The sequence below is a fragment of the Herpailurus yagouaroundi genome, unplaced genomic scaffold, assembly GCF_014898765.1.
Source record: "Herpailurus yagouaroundi ecotype Mexico unplaced genomic scaffold, PumYag 190, whole genome shotgun sequence".
Lineage (NCBI taxonomy): Eukaryota > Metazoa > Chordata > Mammalia > Carnivora > Felidae > Herpailurus > Herpailurus yagouaroundi.
In genome coordinates this window covers 25206902-25228285 of record NW_024412421.1, presented here as the reverse complement: position 1 = coordinate 25228285, position 21384 = coordinate 25206902, and the positions used below count along the sequence as shown (strand labels likewise).

At 46.7% G+C, this 21384-nt stretch overlaps 3 protein-coding genes across 4 annotated transcripts in view; 1 reads left to right on the top strand and 2 right to left on the bottom strand.

The window, feature by feature from the left end:
* The window catches only part of EXOSC6 (exosome component 6), a 1699-nt gene extending 1390 nt beyond the window's left edge, over positions 1-309 (bottom strand). The window contains exon 1 of the mRNA XM_040443111.1: positions 4-309. Within this exon, the coding sequence (XP_040299045.1) occupies positions 4-260 (257 nt within the window). The 5' untranslated portion in view covers positions 261-309. The remainder of the gene's footprint in view (positions 1-3) is intronic.
* Positions 1-3493, top strand: part of LOC121009784 (RNA-binding Raly-like protein) — a 16313-nt gene extending 12820 nt beyond the window's left edge. Inside the window, exon 9 of the mRNA XM_040443100.1 lies at positions 3483-3493. The gene's annotated coding sequence lies outside the window, so the exon portion shown is untranslated. The remainder of the gene's footprint in view (positions 1-3482) is intronic.
* Positions 1447-21384, bottom strand: part of AARS1 (alanyl-tRNA synthetase 1) — a 23821-nt gene continuing 3883 nt past the window's right edge. For both annotated transcript variants that reach the window (XM_040443097.1, XM_040443098.1), the window contains exons 3-21: positions 17817-18005; positions 17324-17469; positions 14706-14897; positions 14016-14160; positions 13504-13649; positions 12770-12878; positions 12465-12615; positions 11788-11912; positions 11212-11356; positions 10254-10432; positions 9024-9137; positions 7368-7574; positions 6657-6841; positions 4700-4808; positions 3887-4000; positions 3167-3286; positions 2965-3051; positions 2448-2561; positions 1447-2059 (exon numbers count right to left, since the gene is read on the bottom strand). In XM_040443097.1, coding sequence (XP_040299031.1) covers positions 1874-2059; positions 2448-2561; positions 2965-3051; positions 3167-3286; positions 3887-4000; positions 4700-4808; positions 6657-6841; positions 7368-7574; positions 9024-9137; positions 10254-10432; positions 11212-11356; positions 11788-11912; positions 12465-12615; positions 12770-12878; positions 13504-13649; positions 14016-14160; positions 14706-14897; positions 17324-17469; positions 17817-18005 — 2763 coding nt within the window. In that variant the 3' untranslated portion in view covers positions 1447-1873. The remainder of the gene's footprint in view (positions 2060-2447; positions 2562-2964; positions 3052-3166; positions 3287-3886; positions 4001-4699; positions 4809-6656; positions 6842-7367; positions 7575-9023; positions 9138-10253; positions 10433-11211; positions 11357-11787; positions 11913-12464; positions 12616-12769; positions 12879-13503; positions 13650-14015; positions 14161-14705; positions 14898-17323; positions 17470-17816; positions 18006-21384) is intronic.

Below are 21384 nucleotides of genomic sequence, written 5' to 3'. Positions count from 1 at the left end.
GCGCCGCCCGCCCCGGCCGGGCCGCCGCCGCGGTCGCCGCCCTCGGCCTGGCGCGGGCCGGACACGGCGCACAGCACCTTGGTGCCTCCCGCCTCCAGATAGGCCGAGCCCTTGGCCTGGCTCAGCAGCCCGGCGCGCGCATACACGGGCCGCAGCCGCGTCGGGTCGCGGGCTGCTGGCGCCTCCTCGTCATCGGCCGCGTACAGCTGAGGCGGCTGGGACTCCTCGGGCCCTCGGATACGGCGGTGGTCCCCAGGCATGGCGGTGCCTGGAGCGCGAGCCGCTTCCGCCAGCCGACCTGGGCTCTTCCGCCCGCTTAAAGGCGCGCGCCCGCGCGGGGTCTGTCGGGATAGCGGCGGGTGACGCGGCACCGCCCCCTGCCGTCCTGGAGGGAGAATAGCGAGCGGAGCAATGCCCTGGGACAGCAGCAAGGACACCTGGATCTTGAGGGGTGAATGGATGAATAGATGGCGCGACGGGGCAGGCCTGCAGAAGTGAGACCTGGGCCGGCCTGGCTGACCTCTAGCCCCTAGGGCCAGGGCAATCCCAGGGCATAGGTCTTTGTCCTTTCACTTGTGCAAGTTATAGTTATTTTAATTTTGTGCTTATTTGTGTGACTATCTCACACATATTCCCCACTGCCTTGCCCCAAAATGATTCTTGTCTTTTGTCTTGGTCATTCCTGCCACCTTCAGTACCCTACCTGGAGTAATGCTTGTTGATGAATGGAACAGCCTCTCCTGCACTGACTGGTTTGTGTAAATGCTTTGTATCCCTAGGGGTCCTCTGCACCCTCCCGCTGTGTGCTTCTCTCACACTCCAGGCTAGGACAGCTTCTCGCCCCCAGGCCGTGACAGCTAGCTTCTGCTGCTTCTCCCAGCATAGGCCTGCTTTCCTCCTTCTCCTGCACCAGCAGGACTGAGAGTGAACCTGGGGCCCCGGGCCACCTCTTGTACCCCAGGGACATGAAATCAGCCAGAGCCAGCACAAGCAAGCAGTACCCATAACCTCCCCGGCACACTTTCCAAACCCAGCTATCCTCAGACCTGAGTGAAGAGATTCAGGACCAGGGCAGGTCCCAATCCTCACTGTATACCTTTGGGTCAGGAAACCAAGAATGATGGGTCAAAGAGGTGGTGGTAGGCAAGTGATGTACCCTAAATACCTCCTGTACTGGAGAACACGTCTGATCTCACACCCAACGACTCAGCATCAAAAGGGAGGGACACAGGCCTAGGAAATGGAGAGCTTCTCCTATGAACTGCTTCCAGTAACCCCATGGCCCATCCTCTACTGAATGACTAATGCCTTTCTCCATCTCACCCTCCAGCCCCACATTCTATGGGCCACCTCCACAAGTGTCTTCAGGTAGTCCCAAATTTGGGCCATTCCCAAATTTCAGGGGTCTGGAGCTGGACTTGGTGAGGACCACAACCAGAAGCCAGGTGGAGGCACAGCACTTATTCGATAGATACTCAAGGAGCCACAGGCTGTTACACAGGGGAAGGTGGGGGTTAAGAGATCACATGGTATCATCAAGTATTGCACATGGTCCTTTTATTCTCTGCAGCAAAAATGATTCCTCCCTATAGACCCACAACCTCAGGCCTACAAAGAACTCTATCTACAGACATGAGCATGACAATGATAAATAGCAATCCTGGGGTAGTGGTTTTACACAGATGGCGCTGGTGTGTAGGGCTCAGGGGAGAAACATAACGTGGGCACTGAGTCACGGGCCAGCTCCCAGGTGAGTTCGTTAGTGCTGGGTTAGGAGGGAAGATTCACATGTCCTCGTGGCAGATGGAGAGCTGGCTGGACGGATGCATCAGGTGAGGGAAGGATGCTTCCCAGTGGAAGCTGCCCCTACCACTCAGTTCTTCACATCTCCCAGGCGGAGCTGGGCAAAGGAAGTGGCCAGTTGCAATGCCTCCTGCAGGCAGCCCACATTCTTGCCTGTGGCCTGAGCAGACACATCTTTGCCACCACCTTTGCCATCCATCAGGCCTGACACCTGCTGTACCCACTCGCTGGCTTTCAGGCCCCTGTTGGCTGCATTCTGGAAGACAAAAAGGAAAAGTGGGAGTCAGGACAGAGGATGAGACTGAGGGAGACATGGAGAAGGGACAAAAATAAAAAGGATGGGGGAGCCACAGACACCCACTCCCACCTGCCTGGGTGCTGCTACCGATGGAGACCAGCCCGCAGCCAGGGTGAGGCACGCAGAGCGCAAAGCCGGGTATCAGCACAGTTACACACAGCCCCTAGGACAAGGCCTGAGGGTAGCGGTGCTGGAGGAGGTGACAAACAGGTGGCCAGGAGAATGGCCTTTTCTAACTGGTTGCACCCACACACAAGGGTCTTGGCAAACAACTCTAAGAAGCAAGCTTCCCCAGAAAAGCTACCAATACCACGACAAAAAGCACAGGGCTGCAGGGTGTGCTGACCTGGGGGACTTGACACAAGCACGTGATCTTGCCAGCTTCATTATCCACCGTGAAGAGCATGGCAGATGTCTGAGGGGAATGTGTCTTGAAGAGCTTCAAGGCTTCATTCAGGGCCTGTGGGGAAACCTGCTGTCAGGCCGTGGCCTCAGGAAGGGGAGCCACGCTCTCCACAGGGCAGCGAGCCTGTGGAGGTCAGTTTTCAGAGCACCCCCGACTGCTACCCCCTCTAAGAGCAGGTGCTAGTCCTGGGAGACTCACGGAGAAGGCCCCAAGAACAAGGCCCTGCCCACATCTCTGGCTCTGAGGTTTGCCTTCCATCTCAGGAGCTGTAGCTCCACAGCCACCAGGTCTCTCCATGGCTCAGCCTAACCTCAATCCCAGAGAGCAGGCTGTCAGGCAACCACTCCACTCAGAGCCACAAAGCTCAGACTCCAGCCACCAGAGGGCTGAGGCCCCAAGAAGAGACAAGTAGTGGACAGGCACAGGGCAGCACGTGCAGTCCCAGCCCCTGCGTTGCCTTGGCTGAGGCGCCGTTCTCCATCTCCAAGATGACAAGGGGTTGGTTGGGGTTGCTGTCAATGAGCTGCTTTGTCTTCTCCAACACCTGCAAGGAAGTCCAGAAGAGAGTCCTGAGGTCAAAGGCCCAGACAGCAGTCTGCACAGTCTTTGCTGGGTGAATCCTCCTGGCTCCCTGCAGCCACCAGCACTGTGGGACTCACTCGCTTCTGGACATCGGCTTTGCTAGCCCGGTCCAGGTCATCCATGATCTTCTTCAGGGATTTGAGATTCTCCCGGAATTCGTCCTTCTGCCACTGGGGGATGACTACGGTGGCCAGGGCCTGGAACGAGAACCAGAACACCACTGGGACCTGAACCACTAGGATGTGAGGCCCAAGTCCATCTCACCCTTCTGTCTTTCAACACCAAAGTCTTCCCTGACTACTATCCAGGAGGAGAGTGAAAACAAAAAACAAAAAGGTATCCACTGGCCTTAAGACCAGTCACTTTATGAGCAACTACGGCAGATGTAACAAGTAGGGCAAGAGAGAAAGAGGCAGATAAGGAGGGCTGGGACCCCCTATAAGCGCTGGTCCCTACCAAGCAGTGAATACAGCCTATAACAGGCTCAGAGGAAGCCCCCACCTGTTAACAGACATGAGGAGACCTGGAAATAGTGGGTCCCCACTCCCCCAACTCCCTCAACACTGCTGCCCACTCATGCTTGGAACGGGCTCTGCCATCGGCAATGGGGGCAGCAAGCAGATGCCAGGGGTCCACAGACTCGGATCCATGGAGTCCCCTTTGTAAGGCTGCCAGATAACAGCAGTCAGTTCAAAGGGCCACTGGAACCAGGATCTGAGAGTTCTTCAGGGAGTGTGTGATTTATCTGGCCTAGCACTTGGCACTGAGCAGGGCCTGAGGAGGGAGGCCGCACCTACCTCACCAAGGTCAGCGATCTCCCTCTGCACATCCTTATTTGGCGCAGTCTGGGCCTTCACTTTGGCCTCCATGACAGAGAGAGATTTCTTCAAGCTCTCCGCCTTCCTGAGGGCCTGCACAGAGACAATCAGAGTTGTAAACTCCCAGTCAGGTAACTTGCAGCTTCACTCTTGTCTGGAAACAACTGTGGCAACTGATGGCAGGCTATGGAACATCACATCCCCAGGACACCAGAAGTTTCTTGTCCTCCAAGGAGCATGTGTTGGCAGCCTTGTACCCCAGAAAAGAGCACCCTCCTCACCGGTCTGACCAGCAGAAAGGCTGCACTAACTCAGGCTCAGGAGATAAACAAGAACTCCTGAGTTAGGAGGCCTTCTCACCCCAATGAAATGATCAATCCTCAAGCTTCAGCACACATCAGGCATCAGCTACAGCCCCACCCCCAGGGCCACTATCCCCGTACACAGTGCATCTCAAACTAGGCACGTACCCTTAGGGAGATGGCAGGAAGTGGCTGGGGGCACTGGAAGCCACAGCAAAATCATGGTTTACCCTTTACCCTTCTAGACAGATAGGCTATGGAGCAAATAGCAGAATTTACATATATTTTTAAAGATCAAACACAACACAGCTAGGAAGTCTCGTGTGGTGGTGGCTTTCTTCTGCCAGATAGGAGTAACCAGAGGACATTTGGGGGGTAGCATTGTACTTCCAATTCTGAATGCAGCAGCTACAAAACCAGCTACCTAATTCACAGACTGGGCTCTTCCTACCTTGTTCGTATAAGCCACGAACCAGCCTGATGTGCTCACCTTCTGGGCTTCCGCACCTGTGACGGCGACAATCCTCCGGATGCCCTTGGCAATAGCTTCTTCACTCACAATCACAAAAGCTCCAGCGTGACTCGAATTCTGCAGGTGCCTAAATGGCAGAACATAAAGTCCGTGGTGACAAGAAAGCCCATGCACCCAGGTCCTTACCACATCTGCCCTTGGTGAGGACCTGAGGTCTTTGAGGTCCCAGGGAACCTCCCTCGAGGGGACAGTGGGAAGAGGCCCTTCAAGTTGACTTCAGGGTATGGCTCAGACAGGAAGCCCAGGAAAGTCTGGGGCTAAGAGCACTCCGACACTGAGCAAAACACCACCTTTCTGAGCTTCAGTTTTCTCATGTATAAAATGGAGATAATCTGGGGCTCCTGGGTGGCTCAGTTGGTTAAACGTCCCAACTTCAGCTCAGGTCATGATCTCACAGTTCGTGAGTTCAAGCCCCACACTGGGCTCTCTGCTGTCCGCACAGAGCCCGCTTCAAGTCCTATCTTCCTCTCTCTCTGCTCTTCCCCTGCTTGTGCTCTTTCTCTCTCAAAAATAAATAAACATTTTTTTAAAAATACATTAAGTAAAACGGGGGATAATTCTCCCTCAGAGGACTACAATGAAAATCAAAGGAAATCAAACAAAAGTGCTTTGTAATCCCTAACACCCAACACAATGCTACTCTGGCAGGCTCTACATTCATTATTTTTGGTCCTCTTTGGAACATAAACTATATTCTTCTATCCCTGCCACTAGCTGAGAATATTGGAGGATTACCTTTAAAATCTCACCACAACCCTGTAAAAAGGTTTGGGGGTTTTAATTTTTTTTTTAATGTTTATTTATTTTTGAAAGAGAGAGAACGTGAGGCAGGGAGGGACAGAGAGAGAAGGAGACACAGAATCTGAAGCAGCTCCAGGCTCTGAGCTGTCAGCATAGAGCCCTATGCAGGGCTTGAACTCACAAACCGTGATATCATGACCTGAGCCGAAGCCGGACGCTTAACCGACTGAGCCATCCAGGTGCCACCCCCCACCCCGCCCCCCCGCCGTAAATAGGTTTTATTTCCCAATTGCTCAGAGAACTTCAAACTCTGAGCTCATGAACTTTCAGTCATTCTGAGAGAGTGGTATAAAGGCTTTGCACGTGGTTTTCTGTGCTCCAAAGAATGTCTAAGGAGGCATTAAAGCAGAGTGGGACTCATCTGAAAGCCTGATTCAGCTGGGCAGAGGAGGGCCAGGAATGTGGTGCCCCAAATCCCTACCCCTTCCTCCATATGCTCACCTGTTCCCTACCTGCCTGAGGCTAGCAGGAGGCCCGGGATGGGCTCCATGATGACCTTAAGAATGTTCTTCTCTACAAGATTCCCGTGCAAGCAGGAGCTTCCCAGGCCACCACACCATCCCAAAATGACCCCAAGGGCTACAGAGGACTGCAAGTTGGAACAAACAGGTGTCTCTCCCAAGCCAACCTGAGCTGGGTGTGCTGCAGAGCCTGACTCAGGGGCCCTGACACAATGGGGTTAACCCCCAGATGCTGCTCAAGCTGGCCAAGGAAGCTAAGTGAAGGCCTATCAGTGGAGAAGAGCTAGGACCAGCTGGGGAATGTAGTGACCGCTCCATGGCCTTCCTGAATCCTGAATTCATAGGCCGCATTGTCAGGATCAGTCCAGGACACAAGACCAAGCAACTATAAGTGTTAAGATAATGCTTTTCCCCAGCCTAGGAAGAATATTTCATCACAAACCCAGCAAATGTCAATATCAGACACCAAGGGGTTTGACAGGGACACAAGATACTAAGGTTCTTGGGAGTGCTGTTTGGCAAGTACATTTCTGAGAACTTCATGCCAACCTTAGAAAAATAAGAGTGGGTCTAGCCTATTACCCACATCCTCCAAGGGTAGCACCAAATTAACCAAAAGTGAGTCCATCCACTGCTCCCCCTGATATACTCACGTTCCCCCACAGAACTCAACAGAAGTGAGTGAGCCAGCAGGACCAGAGGGGTCATCCAACAGCTCGGACACCGGGACCCCAATGGAGACGACTCGCACAGGGTCAGGATAGGTTTCATCAAACACAGCCCGCAGGCCCTGGATGGCTTTAGCTGCTGCCAGGGGACAATCCTGGGTGTAGACAGGCTGCCATGGAAAGAAGACAGAAAAAAGCTGGGAAAAGATTTTCTCTGGAGGTGCAGCAGGCAGTGGCAGGGAAGTGTGGCCTTGTGGTCTTGCAGGCAAGATTCTGGGAGTCTAATCCTGGCTCTACCCATCACGTGCCCTGAGCCTGCTGATACAAGGCACTACATGTAAAGTCAAGGGGATCAAAATGGGAATTTCCAATTATTTTGCTCAACTGTGAACCAAATCTTACATGGATGTACTACATATGAAGGAGACAAAACCAGAAGAGCTCTGATTGTCCCAAGGAGGGGGAGGAGCAAAAACCTCTCTCTGCCCCCTCCCCAGGGGCCCTAAGGCTGCTCTGCAGGATACCACTACTGCCCCTACACCCAGTGTGGCTGACAATCACTGCTTCAAACAAATGTGCATGCTTGGCAGGGTATGGTACAATAGAGGAAGGGCATCTGTACTGCTGAGAAGGTTCCACGGAAGGAAAGTGAGGGAAGAAGCAAGGCTCACGACCCAAGAGCTTACACACACCTACCTTGGCTGCCTCAATCATCCCGTTAGCAATCTCTTCAGCCTCCTTGATCTGCTGGGTGGACATGGCTCCTTTGGCAGTGAAGTCAAACCGAAGGCGGTCAGGAGCAACCAGGGAGCCTCTCTGGTCAGCTTCCCCGAGCACAGAGCGCAGGGCGAAGTTCAGGATGTGAGTAGCTGTGTGGTTGCTCATGATGGGCCTCCGTCGGGGCTGTGAAGGGTAGAGGCAGCTGGTGGAGAGGTGTGCTAGTCATACCTGCTCTCTCCTTCCCGACTACTCGAATTTTTAGGTGGACACATGGCTGCCCAGAATAAGAGCTACATTTCCCAGCCTCCCTTGCAGTTAACTGTGGCCATATGAATAAATTCCGGTCAGTGAGTTGTAAGCAGGTATGATGCACACCCTTAAAGGGAAGGAACATGCCCTCCCCTTGCTCTTTCCCACTGTCTAGAAAAGAGTTGGTAAATTACGGCCTGTGGGCCAAATCCAGCCTGTTGTTCATTTTTACAAATAGGTTTACTGGAACACAGCCACTCCCATGTGGTTATATATTGTCTATGGTGCTTTTATGCTACAATATCGTAAGTATATAGTTGTGATTGAGACCATATGGCTCACAAAACCCAAATTACTTACTATCTGGAACCTTACACAAAAAGTTTGCCAACTCCTAGCCTAGAAATGGATCTGATGGCTACCTTCTTGGACTATGAAATCAAGAGCAACATCCCAGGAATGATGATAGACAAACAAGCAAGGAATAGCTGGGCTCCATGATTTTGTGGGGCGGAGCCTCTATATCAGCTTGGACTTTGAGGTGAGAAACACACTTCTATCTTGTTTTAATCTACTGTTATTTTGGAGCTCTGTCACACAAACAAAACCTATTTCCTAATTAATACAGAATTTCAGGATCTTGAAGAAGTATTTGAGGTTAATCTGGAGAAAGGCAATCCATGAAACAAGTCTGTAAGTCTCAACTAATATCACTGTCATCTGGGGTGCCTGGCTGGCTCAGTCAGAAGAGCATTCAACTTTTGATCTCAGAGTTGGATGTTCGAGCCCCACGCTGGGTACGGAGGTTACTTAAAATAAATATATAAAATTAAAATAAATAAAATCAGGGGTGCCTGGGTGATTCAACTGAGCCTCTGACTCTTGATTTCAGCTCAGATCATGATCCTCAGGTCATGGCATCAAGCTCCACAATGGGCTCTACACTGAGCATGGAGGACGCTTAAGATTCTCTCTCTCCCCGTCTGCCCATCTCCCCTGCTCACACTGCTCTCCCTCTCTGTCTCTAAAATAAGAAATAAATAAAATAAAAATCACTGTCACCTGACTTGGGAACATACACATTTAATAACTTGCTGCTGCACCCGTCATAAAATATCCTCCTGTACCCGATTTATAATAATCTACTTACAATTTCAATTAGGAGTAACAATAATGATAGACCAATTTAAAGCAAAAGGAGATGAATACTTTTCATAATGTGTATCAAATCACCATTAAATCACCATTAAAGTGATGTACACTTTAATATCTTAGAATTTTGTATGTCAACTGTACCTCAATAAAGCTGAAATTTAAATTAAAAAAAAAAAAGGAACAGGATTACTAATCAGGTCTAGTGCCAACTAGCATAACACAACTCACCTCATCAATAAACAGCCGGACCTGGTCCCCCACTCTCAGGCTGCCGTAGATGGTCCCGATGTGCAGCACATACCCTCCTCGCACCTGAGCATTCTTCACTGTAAACTCTGTCTTCTAAAAGCAGTCCAGGAGACCAGTAAGTAAATAAATCCAAATCTTATATATTTTTATATATAGTACATGCTATACACACATTCTCTAAGACCCTCCTTACTAGTGTGTATATACCATTATACACATGTTGCACCATTAATACCGTTGTACTTATTGTACATATACACATGCGCTATTATTATACACCAAAAACTAATAAGGAGAAACCTCATTAAAGTGGAGCCAGGGAGCTAGGATCAGGAGCAGTAATCAATTTCAGAAAGAACTGTCAAATACAGACCCAACTGGGCATCCTCAACAGGAAAGAACCATCAATTACAGGCCCTAACAAGCAAAGATGCACACTGCATCTCCTGCAAGAAATCAACTCCCCTGCAACTCTGCCAGTGAGAAACCATCAACACGCCAAATTTGTGATTTTCTCTCATGGACTTTCCTTTAAACAACCGCTTCCAACTTCTTCCTCCTTCTTGTCTATAAAATATCAGTTCCTCTTTGTTTGTTGGACTTGCCTATGGTTTTGCCACAGCTTGCATGTCCCAAGTTGCCATTCTCTGCTATTCCCCAATAAACTCACTTTTCCTGGTAAAATAATGGTTTTGTTTTTAAGGTTTAATAATACCTATATTTACCATTAAATATACAGACCACTTTATATATGTGCATATATATATGCATATATATTCACAGATACATAGATGTTCCCTTTAGGAGCATCTTAGAGAATTTAAAGCCATCATAAGGAACTTCAAGCCCATGAGACTAGGAAACTCGTCCAAGATCACAGAGTCTGCACTGGCAGAGCTAGATGCCAAGGTTTCTGCAAGATGTCTGCCCTCTTCTTATTCACGAGGAAAGCTGGGAGGACCCAGTATCAACAAAGCAGCCTAACTGCAGGGATCCTGCTAAGAGGGGACCTAATGGCAATGAGGTCAGTGGTACGAGAGGCAGCTGCCTCAGCTTCAGAGACACTGACAACAGACTGCAACTCAAAGACTGGTCATGTCTGCTCCGCAATGCCAGGATTATGAGGAGCCAGAAAAGCAACACTGCGTCCAGACCCAGCCCTCTGTTGGATTCCCCTTCCTGGCTGACAAGGAAGAACTGCTTGCTCACATCTTCGCTGCTGTCCTCAACCTTCACCAGGTAGCCTTCATCATAGATCTGCCCTCCTTGCTCAGCATAGAAACAGGTCTTGTCCAGCACCACTCCACACTCCTGGCCCGTGGACACTTCTTCCACGAACATCTTATCCCTGCGCAGAGCCATCACTGTAGCCACTGCACTCTCAAATGCTGCACAGAAAGGGGAAAACAGGGTCAATGACTTCATTCACATGCTCTTAGCTGGCTTTTGCTCGATTCTATTTCTTAAGCTCTCCTTAAGTCCTAAGTGTCTAATTTTATTTTACATGCAAGCCCATTAGACTCCACAAAAGGGCTTCACACCAGGGAATGTAACACTCAGTAGGGTGACCCACTGTCACAGGGAATAGGTAACTGGGACTGAGGAGTTCCCAGGTAAAACTTTGATGGTTCTGGTCACTCTAACTCTGAGCTACTGAGCAGAAACCTAGCAAGTCTGGTAAGTATTTAGGAGTAGTAATAAGTCCCCTACTCCCAAAGTCAATTCACAAAAAATGTATTCATTTTGTGGGCTTGCCTGGATACATTTAGGTATCTCTGCTGGAGCAAAAAAGAGGAACTATGTATTACCTGTTTATTTCTTTTGATTTCTTAACTTTAGAATGCCACTGTCCTGATGCAAAATTCAACAGCCACTGAAGGCTGTATCAGTGGCCATTTCCTGGTTTTCTGCAGGGTGTTACAATTAGGGGAAACTGGGTACAGGGGACAAGGACTGTCCCTGTAAATGTTTTCACAACTCCCTATGAATCTATAATTATTCCAAAATAAAGAGAAAATTAATCGCCAAGGGACTCTAGTATAAAATCACAGAGCAGGACTACACAGCATGACAGGAGAGGCCACAATAGATATCCTCGGTTCCTAATCTGGATGGAGACCTCTCTCAAAAGCTACCCGAGGTAAGCACAGTAAGCAGAGTAACATACCATAGCTCCCACTGGAATCCGAATGGTAATTATACTTCGGGGAATCATCTGTTGCTTCCAGACCCTTCTCCCTGAGCTCTTCAATAGCATAAATGTCCAGCATAATGAGATCTTCCGCACCAGCTCCCTTGCCCTGTGATTTCAGCTACCGGTATGAGAAAGAAACAGAAGTTACCTTAATGTGGAAAAAAAGAATTCTGAAGGACTCAAAAATCGCTAAACTATGCTCAATATAAAGCTCCAGAAGAGAGTTTTTTAATCTCGGCACTACCGACACTTGGAGCCAGGGAATTCTTTGCTCTGGGGGGCTGTCTACTGTACGATGTTGAGTGGCATCCCTGATCTCTACCCACCTGACACTGGTACCATCCCACCCTCGGTTGCAAAAACCAAAACCTGTCTTCATACATCACTACCAAATATCCCCCTGGACTGGAGAGCACCTACTTGACACACAGTGGTCTTCGGAAAAACAGACTTTCAAAAGACTTTAATGGAAGGAACCCTTGTTTGCTTTGCAGCCAAGTCCTGCCTTGTTTCGTGCTGGGTTTTCTGCTCACTCCCCAAGTTCTTTACCTGGGCCAGTTTCCTCTCCTCTTCAAATCCATCCATATCTACCACCAGGCCCTTCTCTTCAGCAATCAGTCCAGTGAGATCCACTGGAAAGCCATAGGTGTCATAGAGGAGCCACGCAGTGTCCCCTGCACAACACAAAAGAATTGTGTAAGAATGATGCAGACAGAGGCACCTGGGTAGCTCAGTTGATTCAGCGTCCAACTCTTCATTTCGGCTCAGGTCATGATCTCGAGCTTTGTGAATTTGAGCCCGGAGTCATGCTCTGTGCTAACAGCGTGGAGCCAGCTTGGGATTCTCTGTCTCCCTCTCTCTCTAACCCCTCCCCTGTGGATGAGTGCACACACTATGCTCTTTCTCTCTAAAATAACTAAACATAAAAAAAATAAAAAGAAAAAAAAAAACAACATAGCCTCTTCCTTTTCATCCCAAGCCCTTCTCAAAGGATGCTGGCAGTGACAGAAGAATTGAAGACAAGGCAAGTTAGTATTGGTTCTTTGCCACAATAACATAATACTTTTACAATTTTACTGTAAACACCATTTTATACCAAAAGCAGCGTTATCAAGCTACCCACAGCCCTTGGAGACACAGACTCCGCTGTCATTTGTAAAAAAGGGCTTGCCTCTTCTGGAAAGATGAACCAGGCTGGATGAAAAAAGGAACAAACTGGTCCTTACCAGGAATGGTTTTACAGTCTCCCAGGCTCTGAATTTTCCTGTCCAAGATACGACGCCCTCTGCTAAGAGTCTTGAGAAATTGCACTTCCTCTTCATTAATGATGTCCTTCACCATATCTGGGTCCTTCTTTAGCTCAGGAAATGCATCTCCCTGGAAAAGAGGAAACAGAGATGTGGGCGCAACAAAGACAGAGACCATTCTATGACCCCCCTAAAAACTCTCATTAGCAGTATATGATTTCTCACCCCATCCCTCTAAGCTGTGTGCATTAGGAGAAAAGAGGTAAGCAGGGAGATATACCTACCAAGGACTGGACAACAACATCTACTAATGTGGCAAAGAAACCCCTGCTGGCGTTGAGTTTCTCGTGGGAATATCGAACAGCCCGGCGGAGAATTCGTCTCAACACATACCTGTAAGAGGCAGAAGCCCATCTCCTCTAGACAACCTTCCCAGCTAATAAGCATTTTGTAATGGAGCTTTTGGAATTCTATCCAAAGCAACATGACCAGCTTTTTGTCTTTCTTTTCCAGAGGCTTTGTTTTATTCTAAGACTGCTTCTTTTATGTGCCAAGGTCATTAACACAGTCCAGCAGAAAACTCAGGAATATACCCACAAATATGCATTAAGGGTGACCTGGGGTAACCCCAGTTTGTTTTTCTACCACATTCTGCTGACCCAGAAATGGAGGCAAGTACAACCCAGATGGCTGATGCCCACAATTCCAAGTCCTCCCCGTCAATAATAAAGCTGTCCAGGGCCAATCAATACCTACCCCATCCCACCCTGCCAATATCCTATCAGACAGCCTGAAATACAATCTTGACCACATCTTGTACTTAGCACCAAAGATTTAATATAGTGGCAACTCTGTAATGTTGAGCCGGAGCTCTCTTAATCCATAAAAAACATAAAGGGACCCCTCCAACTACCGAAATGACAAAGAAAACAATAATAAAGTACGGCTTTCAGTTTCACAGGGAGTCATCAAACTCACAGTGGCAGTCCTAACCCTGTCACATGTGTAATTCACTCACCCCCGCCCTGTGTTGTCAGGTCGACCACCATCCGCCAGTGCCACGGTGATGGTCCGGGCGTGGTCAGCCAGAACCCGATAGGCCATATCGATCCCATCGGCATCATCAGCACCAACCTTCCCAGTGTATGGCCGGGCACCTGTGCCCTACAGGTAAAAACCAGGAGGCAGCTCATTAGGAAGCAGCGCTTCTGGCACTGCCTTGCACCAGAAGGTCCTGAGAAAGTCGACTGAGTGGGCATTAAGAAAAAGGCTGGCCCTCTTGCCAGACTTTACAACACCAAGAAAGGTGACAGCAGGAGTAAAGAGCCTCCAGCCAGGCCCCTGCACTCAACAAACTACATCACCTGGTGCTTAGAGCCTCGGGTGATTAATGATTAAGTTGGCAGGTGGTCACAGGGACCCTTAGCTGACAAAGCACATGATTATTTTCTCTCTGGCAGTACTGCTAACTGTCCAGACTAACAGTCCAGCCTCCAGGGAAGTTTGCAATGTTTGCGATAGGACCAGTACCTTCTGAATGGCCTCAAAGTAAGGAACAAAAAGGTCAGTGTCATAGTTGGACATCTTATTTTGCAGCACAGACACCAGTCGCTCCAGGCCCATCCCCGTGTCAATGCTTTTCTTGGGAAGAGGTTTCAAAATGCCATCAGTTTCCCTGCACGATCCAGAGAAAAAGGAAGCTGAAACAAGCACTCCGGGGTGCCACCCCTCCCTGCTGGCTAAAACTCATTTACAGAGAGCACAGATTGCAGGCTGGGACTATTTGCCACTTTCCTCTGCCTGGTTTGGTGGGAGGAGGGGAGTAGAGGGAAAAAGGGAAGAAGTAATCAGGGGTCTATTACAGAGTAAGGTGAGCTTCAAGGAAATGGGCTTTAACACAGCAGTGCAAATTACCACAAAAATGACATTACAGGAATAGTCAGTCCTTAAGCAGGTACTATGTGGAATAAAACTAGTTTATAAAAGATTAGATCTCTGCTCTGTCTCAGAGATCAGAGGGAAAACCTGAGAAATAAAATCTAAATAAATAAATAAAGTCATCAGGCTCTCCTGATGCCTTTAGTGCCTGCTTTAGCTCCACTCCACTGTCCCCAAAGACGAGGATGAGAAGACAGCCTTGTGCTCCAAGTTCCTCTTTCTCTATTTGGCTTGAGGAAAGGTGCTGCTATTAGCAGATACAGTCCAGGACCCCAAGGCCACCTGTTATACTGGATGAACACAAGGTTCCAAATCTCCAGCACATTGGGGTCATCTTGATTGACGAGGTGTGCAGCATCCCGACCACCAATCCGGTCATAGTGGATCTCACTGCACGGACCACAGGGGCCTGTGTCACCCATCTCCCAGAAGTTATCCTTCATGTTGCCAGGCAGGATTTTGGAGTCATCCAGCCTGTGCAGAGTGGTGAAGACAAACACAGTTACAACCAATGACAAGGATTCTGCCCAGACTTGCACCCACCATCAAAAGACCTTATGCGTTTCTATTAAAAAAAAAAAAAGGGGCGCCTGGGTGGCGCAGTCGGTTAAGCGTCCGACTTCAGCCAGGTCATGATCTCACAGTCCGTGAGTTCGAGCCCCGCGTCGGGCTCTGGGCTGATGGCTCGGAGCCTGGAGCCTGTTTCCGATTCTGTGTCTCCCTCTCTCTCTGCCCCTCCCCCATTCGTGCTCTGTCTCTCTCTGTCCCAAAAAATAAATAAACGTTGAAAAAAAAAAATTAAAAAAAAAAAAAAGGCCCACTCTTTGGCAATTACTAAGGCTGAGCCTGAAGATGCAGAACATGACTCTTCTCAAGAGTGACTACAATAGAATACAAAATACACATAGGCTGCCATCATAACTACATAAAAATAAGCAGAGGTATGGATAAAGCATAGAAAGGAACACATAAAAATGAAAACATCCATGCTGAATATGATCAGAATTTAAGCAAATCTTTTCTTTGCAAATGTTCCTTTGTTTTAAAAACTGAAATGACTTTCCTGTATGACAGTTACTATAAGCATGAAAACACCGGGGTGCCTGGGTGGCTCAGTCAGTTAAGCGTCCGACTTCGGCTCAGGTCATGATCTCATGGTTTGTGGGTTTGAGACCCACATCGGGTTCTGTGCTGACAGCTCAGAGCCTGGAATCTGCTTTGGATTCTGTGTCTCCCTCTCTCTCTCTGCCCCTTCCCTGGCCGTGCTCTGTCTCTCTCTCAAAAATAAATAATAAACATTAAAAAATTAAAAAAAAAAAACAACACATTAAAACCCTGCTGAGAAAACAAAACAAAAAACCCTGCTGAGTATTTCAAGCCATTTCTCTAGGCCCCAACGTAGTCAAGTCTTTCACCCTAAGATGATACCGAAAGAATTTAATAAGATCAAAATATTTCTAAAATATTGGACTCCACTGAGAGCCGCTAGATAACAGTGCACTCAAAAGAGATTGTGCTTGCAGGGGTGCCTGGGTGGCTCAGTTCGTTAAGCGTCCGACTCTTGATCTCAGCTCAGGTCATGATCTCAGGGTCGTGAGTTCAAGCCCTGCACTGGTCTCTGCACTGGGCATGAAGCCTCCTTAAAAAAAAAAAAAAAAAAAAAAATGACTGTGCTTGCTTGACAAACAGAGTCTGGACATACACAAGCCAAGCAAAACAGGACTCCAAAGTCAAGAGTAGTATGTAAGGTTCCCATGCATTACTGCCCAAAATGTCCCAAGTACACTTAGAACATAGTGTCTAACCAAGTAGGGATTTCAGACCAAGTACCAGGGGAAGCTGGGTTGGAATAACATACGTAGAGTAAAAGTAATTAGTTAATAAATGACAGAATGAATGAAACAGAGAAGTGGCACTAGTTAAGCGTGGTAAAAAGCTATGCCTCTTTTTTAAGACTTAAAGTAAAAGAATAAAAAAATGAGACAAAGACATAGGCATGCCAGCTATCTACAGGAGGTATGTCACCCCATTTTCAGATTCCTCTTGATGCTGCACTTCATAAGTCCTATTAAGTTCGAAGCGTAGAATACATACTGCTCATCTGTTGCATCGACTTTCATGCACCATGATTTTTCTTTAGAATTATATTACATTAAAGGGGAAAAAAAAAATAAAACAACCCAGGCACCTGGGTGGCTCAATCAGTTAAGTGTCTGACTTCAGCTCAGGTCATGATCTCACAGGTCATGAGTTCGAGCCTCACATAAGGCTCCAAACTGATGGTTCAGAGCCTGCTTGGGATTCTTTCTCTCTCCCTCCCTCTCTCTGCCCCTCCTGTGCTCTGTCTCTCAAAATCAATAAATAAACTTAAAACAAACAAACTTCCTTTGTCCTCGATCTGTTTGAGTCCATTCCATTTCCATAAGAAATAACATGTTTCATATGAAGAAAACCAGTGTGTTGAAAAAAACACACACATATACACAGGGTGACAGAAATACAAAAAAATGCCTGGAAGACTATATACATGGGGCATCAAACTATTAACACTGATTAATCTTAAGGATCTTCTATTTCCTATTTTTCACATTTCTATGTACTGTAGTGTGAATTTTTACAACATATGCACTATATGCACAATTTCTAAAAATATATAAAAAACAAAACAATGAGAGACTTATATATACAGGCTTTGAACACTGGAATGATCAAGTAAATCTAGTAAGAAGCGATGAATGCACCAAAGGAGAATTGCTCCCAGTCACTCCCCACTCCCCCTCAAACTGCACAGCCCAAAACTGGAAAAGGCAATGCACTCCAAGACCTAAGACCCGTCTCTGGCACTGAGTCAGGAATCACTTTATTCCTCCACACCCTCAACATGTGAGATGCATTCCTACCCCAAGTTTTGCCAGATCTGTTTGCACTCCAGGTCTGGTTCTAAGCCGGCAGCTTCATCCCCACCAAAGTAAGTAACGTAAAGTCTTTCAACTGGAATGCCAAACTCTTGGGTGAGAAGCTCCAGAGCCATCTTACACGCCAATTCCTACAAAATAACAAAAAGAAGTATGTGTCATGTGGCCAAACCAAAATCCATTTAATATGAGTAGGAAAAGTCCAGATCCTTAGGAACACAAATATAAAACTACAACACCTTCACTGTAAACACAGCCAAATTCTGGATCAATTTATAGGAGACATCCAAATGTAAATTGAAATCAAATGATAGGCACTGCTTCCAGGAAGTCTTAGTATTAATAAATGCCCTTCACTCCTGAATCCCCTGGATAATGATACTTCATATCTTAAAACAAGCAAAATTAGAACCAATTTCCTTCAACGGAAATGACCATTTTACTCAAGACCCCAAACTGATCTCCTTTTTGAGCTTACCTTGAAATAATCTCCAAAAGACCAGGAGCCCAACATCTCAAAGAAGGTGTGATGATAGACATCCTTGCCCACATCATCGAGATCATTGTGTTTGCCCCCAGCCCGGATGCATTTCTGGGTATTGGCAGCTCTGCTCAGCTTTGCCATCGGGTGAGATGGGTCAATAGTGTTCAGAAAGATGGGTTTGAACTAAAAAAAAAAAGGGGGAACATTTCAACCTTTAAGGAGCTGCAGCTCTATCAGGCTGGCAGGAAGAAACCACACATGAACTGTTCAATTTGTAATTTAATTAGCCTGGAATAGGGAAAATTCTGAGGCAGGTGGCCTGACAGGGCTGCGATAGAGGCAGCTGATCTTGAAGCAGCTTGTCCCTGTCCTAGTTCTCTAACGGTCCCAACCACTGCCAGTAACACCACCTGCACAAGGGAAAGGCCTCCTGGATGTGTGATAACAGCCAGAGGCTGATGTAGGGAAACCTGTGCTTCCTCACAAGTCTCTGGTGGTCAGGACTTACATCTTTCTGGAAGAACTTATTCTAAAAGTGATGTGCTGGGAGTGCTGGGCTGGCTTAGTTGGTAGAGTGAGCGACTCTTCATCTTCCCCGTTCAAGCCCCACATTGGGCATACAGCTTACTTTAAAAAAAAAAAGTCAGCGAGCCTGTGTGGCTCAGTTGGTTGAGCATCGGACTCTTGATTTCAGCTCAGGTCACAATCCCAGGGTCATGGGGTGGGACTGAGCCCTGCATCAGGCTGCACACTAAGCGTGGAGCCTGCTTAAGATTCTCTCTCTCTCCCTCTGCCCCTCTCCTTCTCTCTCTCTAAAATAACATTGAATAAAAAGAAAAAAGAAGAAAAATAGAAGAGTACAAAGTGATGTGCTGGCTCAATAGTAAAGGTGATAAGGGAGAAAAAAATGGAGACCTATTAAGGGAGTAAAATCAGCACATTTAATGAATGACTGGATGTTCAGACATAAGACATTATTTGCCCTTAATATTTATCAAGTTACAATTTGATGTATCATTGTTATATGACTTAGTTTTATTTTCCCACTAGACCTGTCCAATTTGGTAACCACTAGTCACTTGTTACTTGTAAACTTAAATTAATTAAAATGAAATAATTAGGAACTAATTAGAATTTTTAAAAACAAAAAAAATCTGTTCTTCAGTCACACTAACTCAATAATCATGCATGGGGGTGCCTGGATGGCTCAGTCGGAGGAACATGCAACTCCTGATATTAGGGTTGTAAGTTCGAGTCCCACGCTGGGTGTAGAGATTACTTTTAAAAATAAATAAATTAATTAAAAATCTAAACAAATAATCATGCATGACTAGTGGCTACCATATTGGGCAGCCCAAATACAGAACATTACTATCACTGCAGAAAATTCCATTAGACAGTTCTGAACTAGACCATGAACTCCTTTTTTTTTTTTTTTAATGTTTATTTATTTTTGAGAGACAGAGCATGAGTGGGGGAAGGGCAGAGAGAGAGGGAGACACAGAATCCAAAGCAGGCTCCAGGCTCTGACCTGTCAGCGCAGGGCCCAACACAGGGCTTAAACTCATCATCTGTGAGATCGTGACCTGAGCTGAAGTCAGACACTTAGACTGAGCCACCCAGGTGCTCCCAGACCATGAACTTCTTAAAAACAATAACTATTATTACTTATCTTTGTATATCCAGCACCCAGTCTAGTACCTGAAAAAGGGCAGATGTATAATAAATACTGTTTCAAAATATTATAAAGAAAAAAAAGAAGCAAAACAACCATTAAGATATCTCTGATTAGGAGACAGTTCAGCACAAAAGTTAAGCAAATGACTACCTAGGCTCAAATCCACACTCCAGCACATACCAGCTATGTCAGCTTGGGCTATTTACTTGAGCTGTGAGTGCTTCAGTATAGAGTGAGGATCAAATTAGTCAATATACATAAAAGACATAGATCAGTGCCTGGCATATAGTAAGTACTACATAGAGGGGAATAATTACTGTTATTCATAGAACATTTAGAAACACTGAACTCTCATGGTTCTTCTCCCAAGTATAGTCAGCACATGTGGGAGAAGACAAAACCCATGCCTAGGAATGCCTGAGCAAAAAAGAACCTCTCCAGTGTTCCAATAAACCAATCACCTTGCAAGTCCACATAAAATCAGTGCCCCCATCCCAAGTGTATACAAAAGATTTACACATATAATTGAAAACCTGTATAATTTCATAGTTAACGTTATACAAGATGGAAAATGTTCCCATTGCCTCTAATTTTCCATGCCAGGAAAGAGACCAGAAAGAAAAGAAAATGTCAACTTATCCTTTACCCAGAGTGAGACACATTCTAAGGGCCAGTGGGTACACTGCATTAAGCAGGGCTCCAAAAGAACCATCAAAGGAAAACCCTGAGAGCACTATCTAACCTGAATCTACTTCCATAATCAGCCTGGTAAACAGTTTTCAACATCACAATAAAGCTTTCAAATTATCTTTTACATTTTATAGTTCAATTGCCCCAAACATAAACCCTACTAATAGTTTCTTCAGCAGTGGATATAAACTGGCATCAGTGGCAGCAGTTTCAAGAAAGAGTTTTTAAAAAATCAGTAAAGCTGCATGGTTCAGAATGGGAATGAATGCAAAGCTTTGAAAGAATCCTGAAGAACTCATTAAAAAAAAAAAAAACAAAAAAAACAAGGATAATGGAGGATTGAAGGAGAATGACCATAGCTGAGTTAAAAAGTCTCTTCAGAGCTCAGCAAGATTAACCTAACCAATGACTAATAAAACCCAGCTTTTTCCTTAGCAGAAAATAAAAGCAAGACTTTACAGACTAGGGGCGCCTGGCTGGCTCAGTCCGTAAAGCATGTGACTCTTGATCTCGGGGTCAGGAGGTCAAGTCCCATGTTGGGCATTGAGCTTACTTAAAAATATAAATAAAGTGAGGGAGTCTCAGTGGCTCAGTCAGTTGAGACTTCAACTCTTGATTTTGGCTCAGGTCATGGTCTCACAGTCATGAGATTGAGCCCAGAGTTAGGCTCCATGCTAGGCATGGAGCCTGTTTAAGATTCTCTCTCTCCCTCTCCCTCTGCCCCTCCCCTTGCATGCATGTGCTCTCTCTTTGTAAAAATATAAAATAAATAGGGGTGCCTGGGTGGCTCAGTCTATTAAGGGTCCAACTCTTGGTTTGGGTTAAGCTCATGATCTCATGGTATGTGAGTTCAAGCCGCACACTGGGCTCTATGCTCACGGCATGGAGCCCGCATGGGATTCTCTCTCTCCCTCTCTTCTCTCTCTGCCCCTCTCCCTCTGGCTCTCTGTCTCTCTCAAAAATAAACAAACATTTATTTTTTTATTTTTTTTATTTTTATTTTTTCAATGTATGAAATTTATTGTCAAATTGGTTTCTATACAACACCCAGTGCTCATCCCAAAAGGTGCCCTCCTCAATACCCATCACCCACCCTCCCCTCCCTCCCACCCCCCATCAACCCTCAGTTTGTTCTCAGTTTTTAACAGTCTCTTATGTTTTGGCTCTCTCCCACTCTAACCTCTTTTTTTTTTT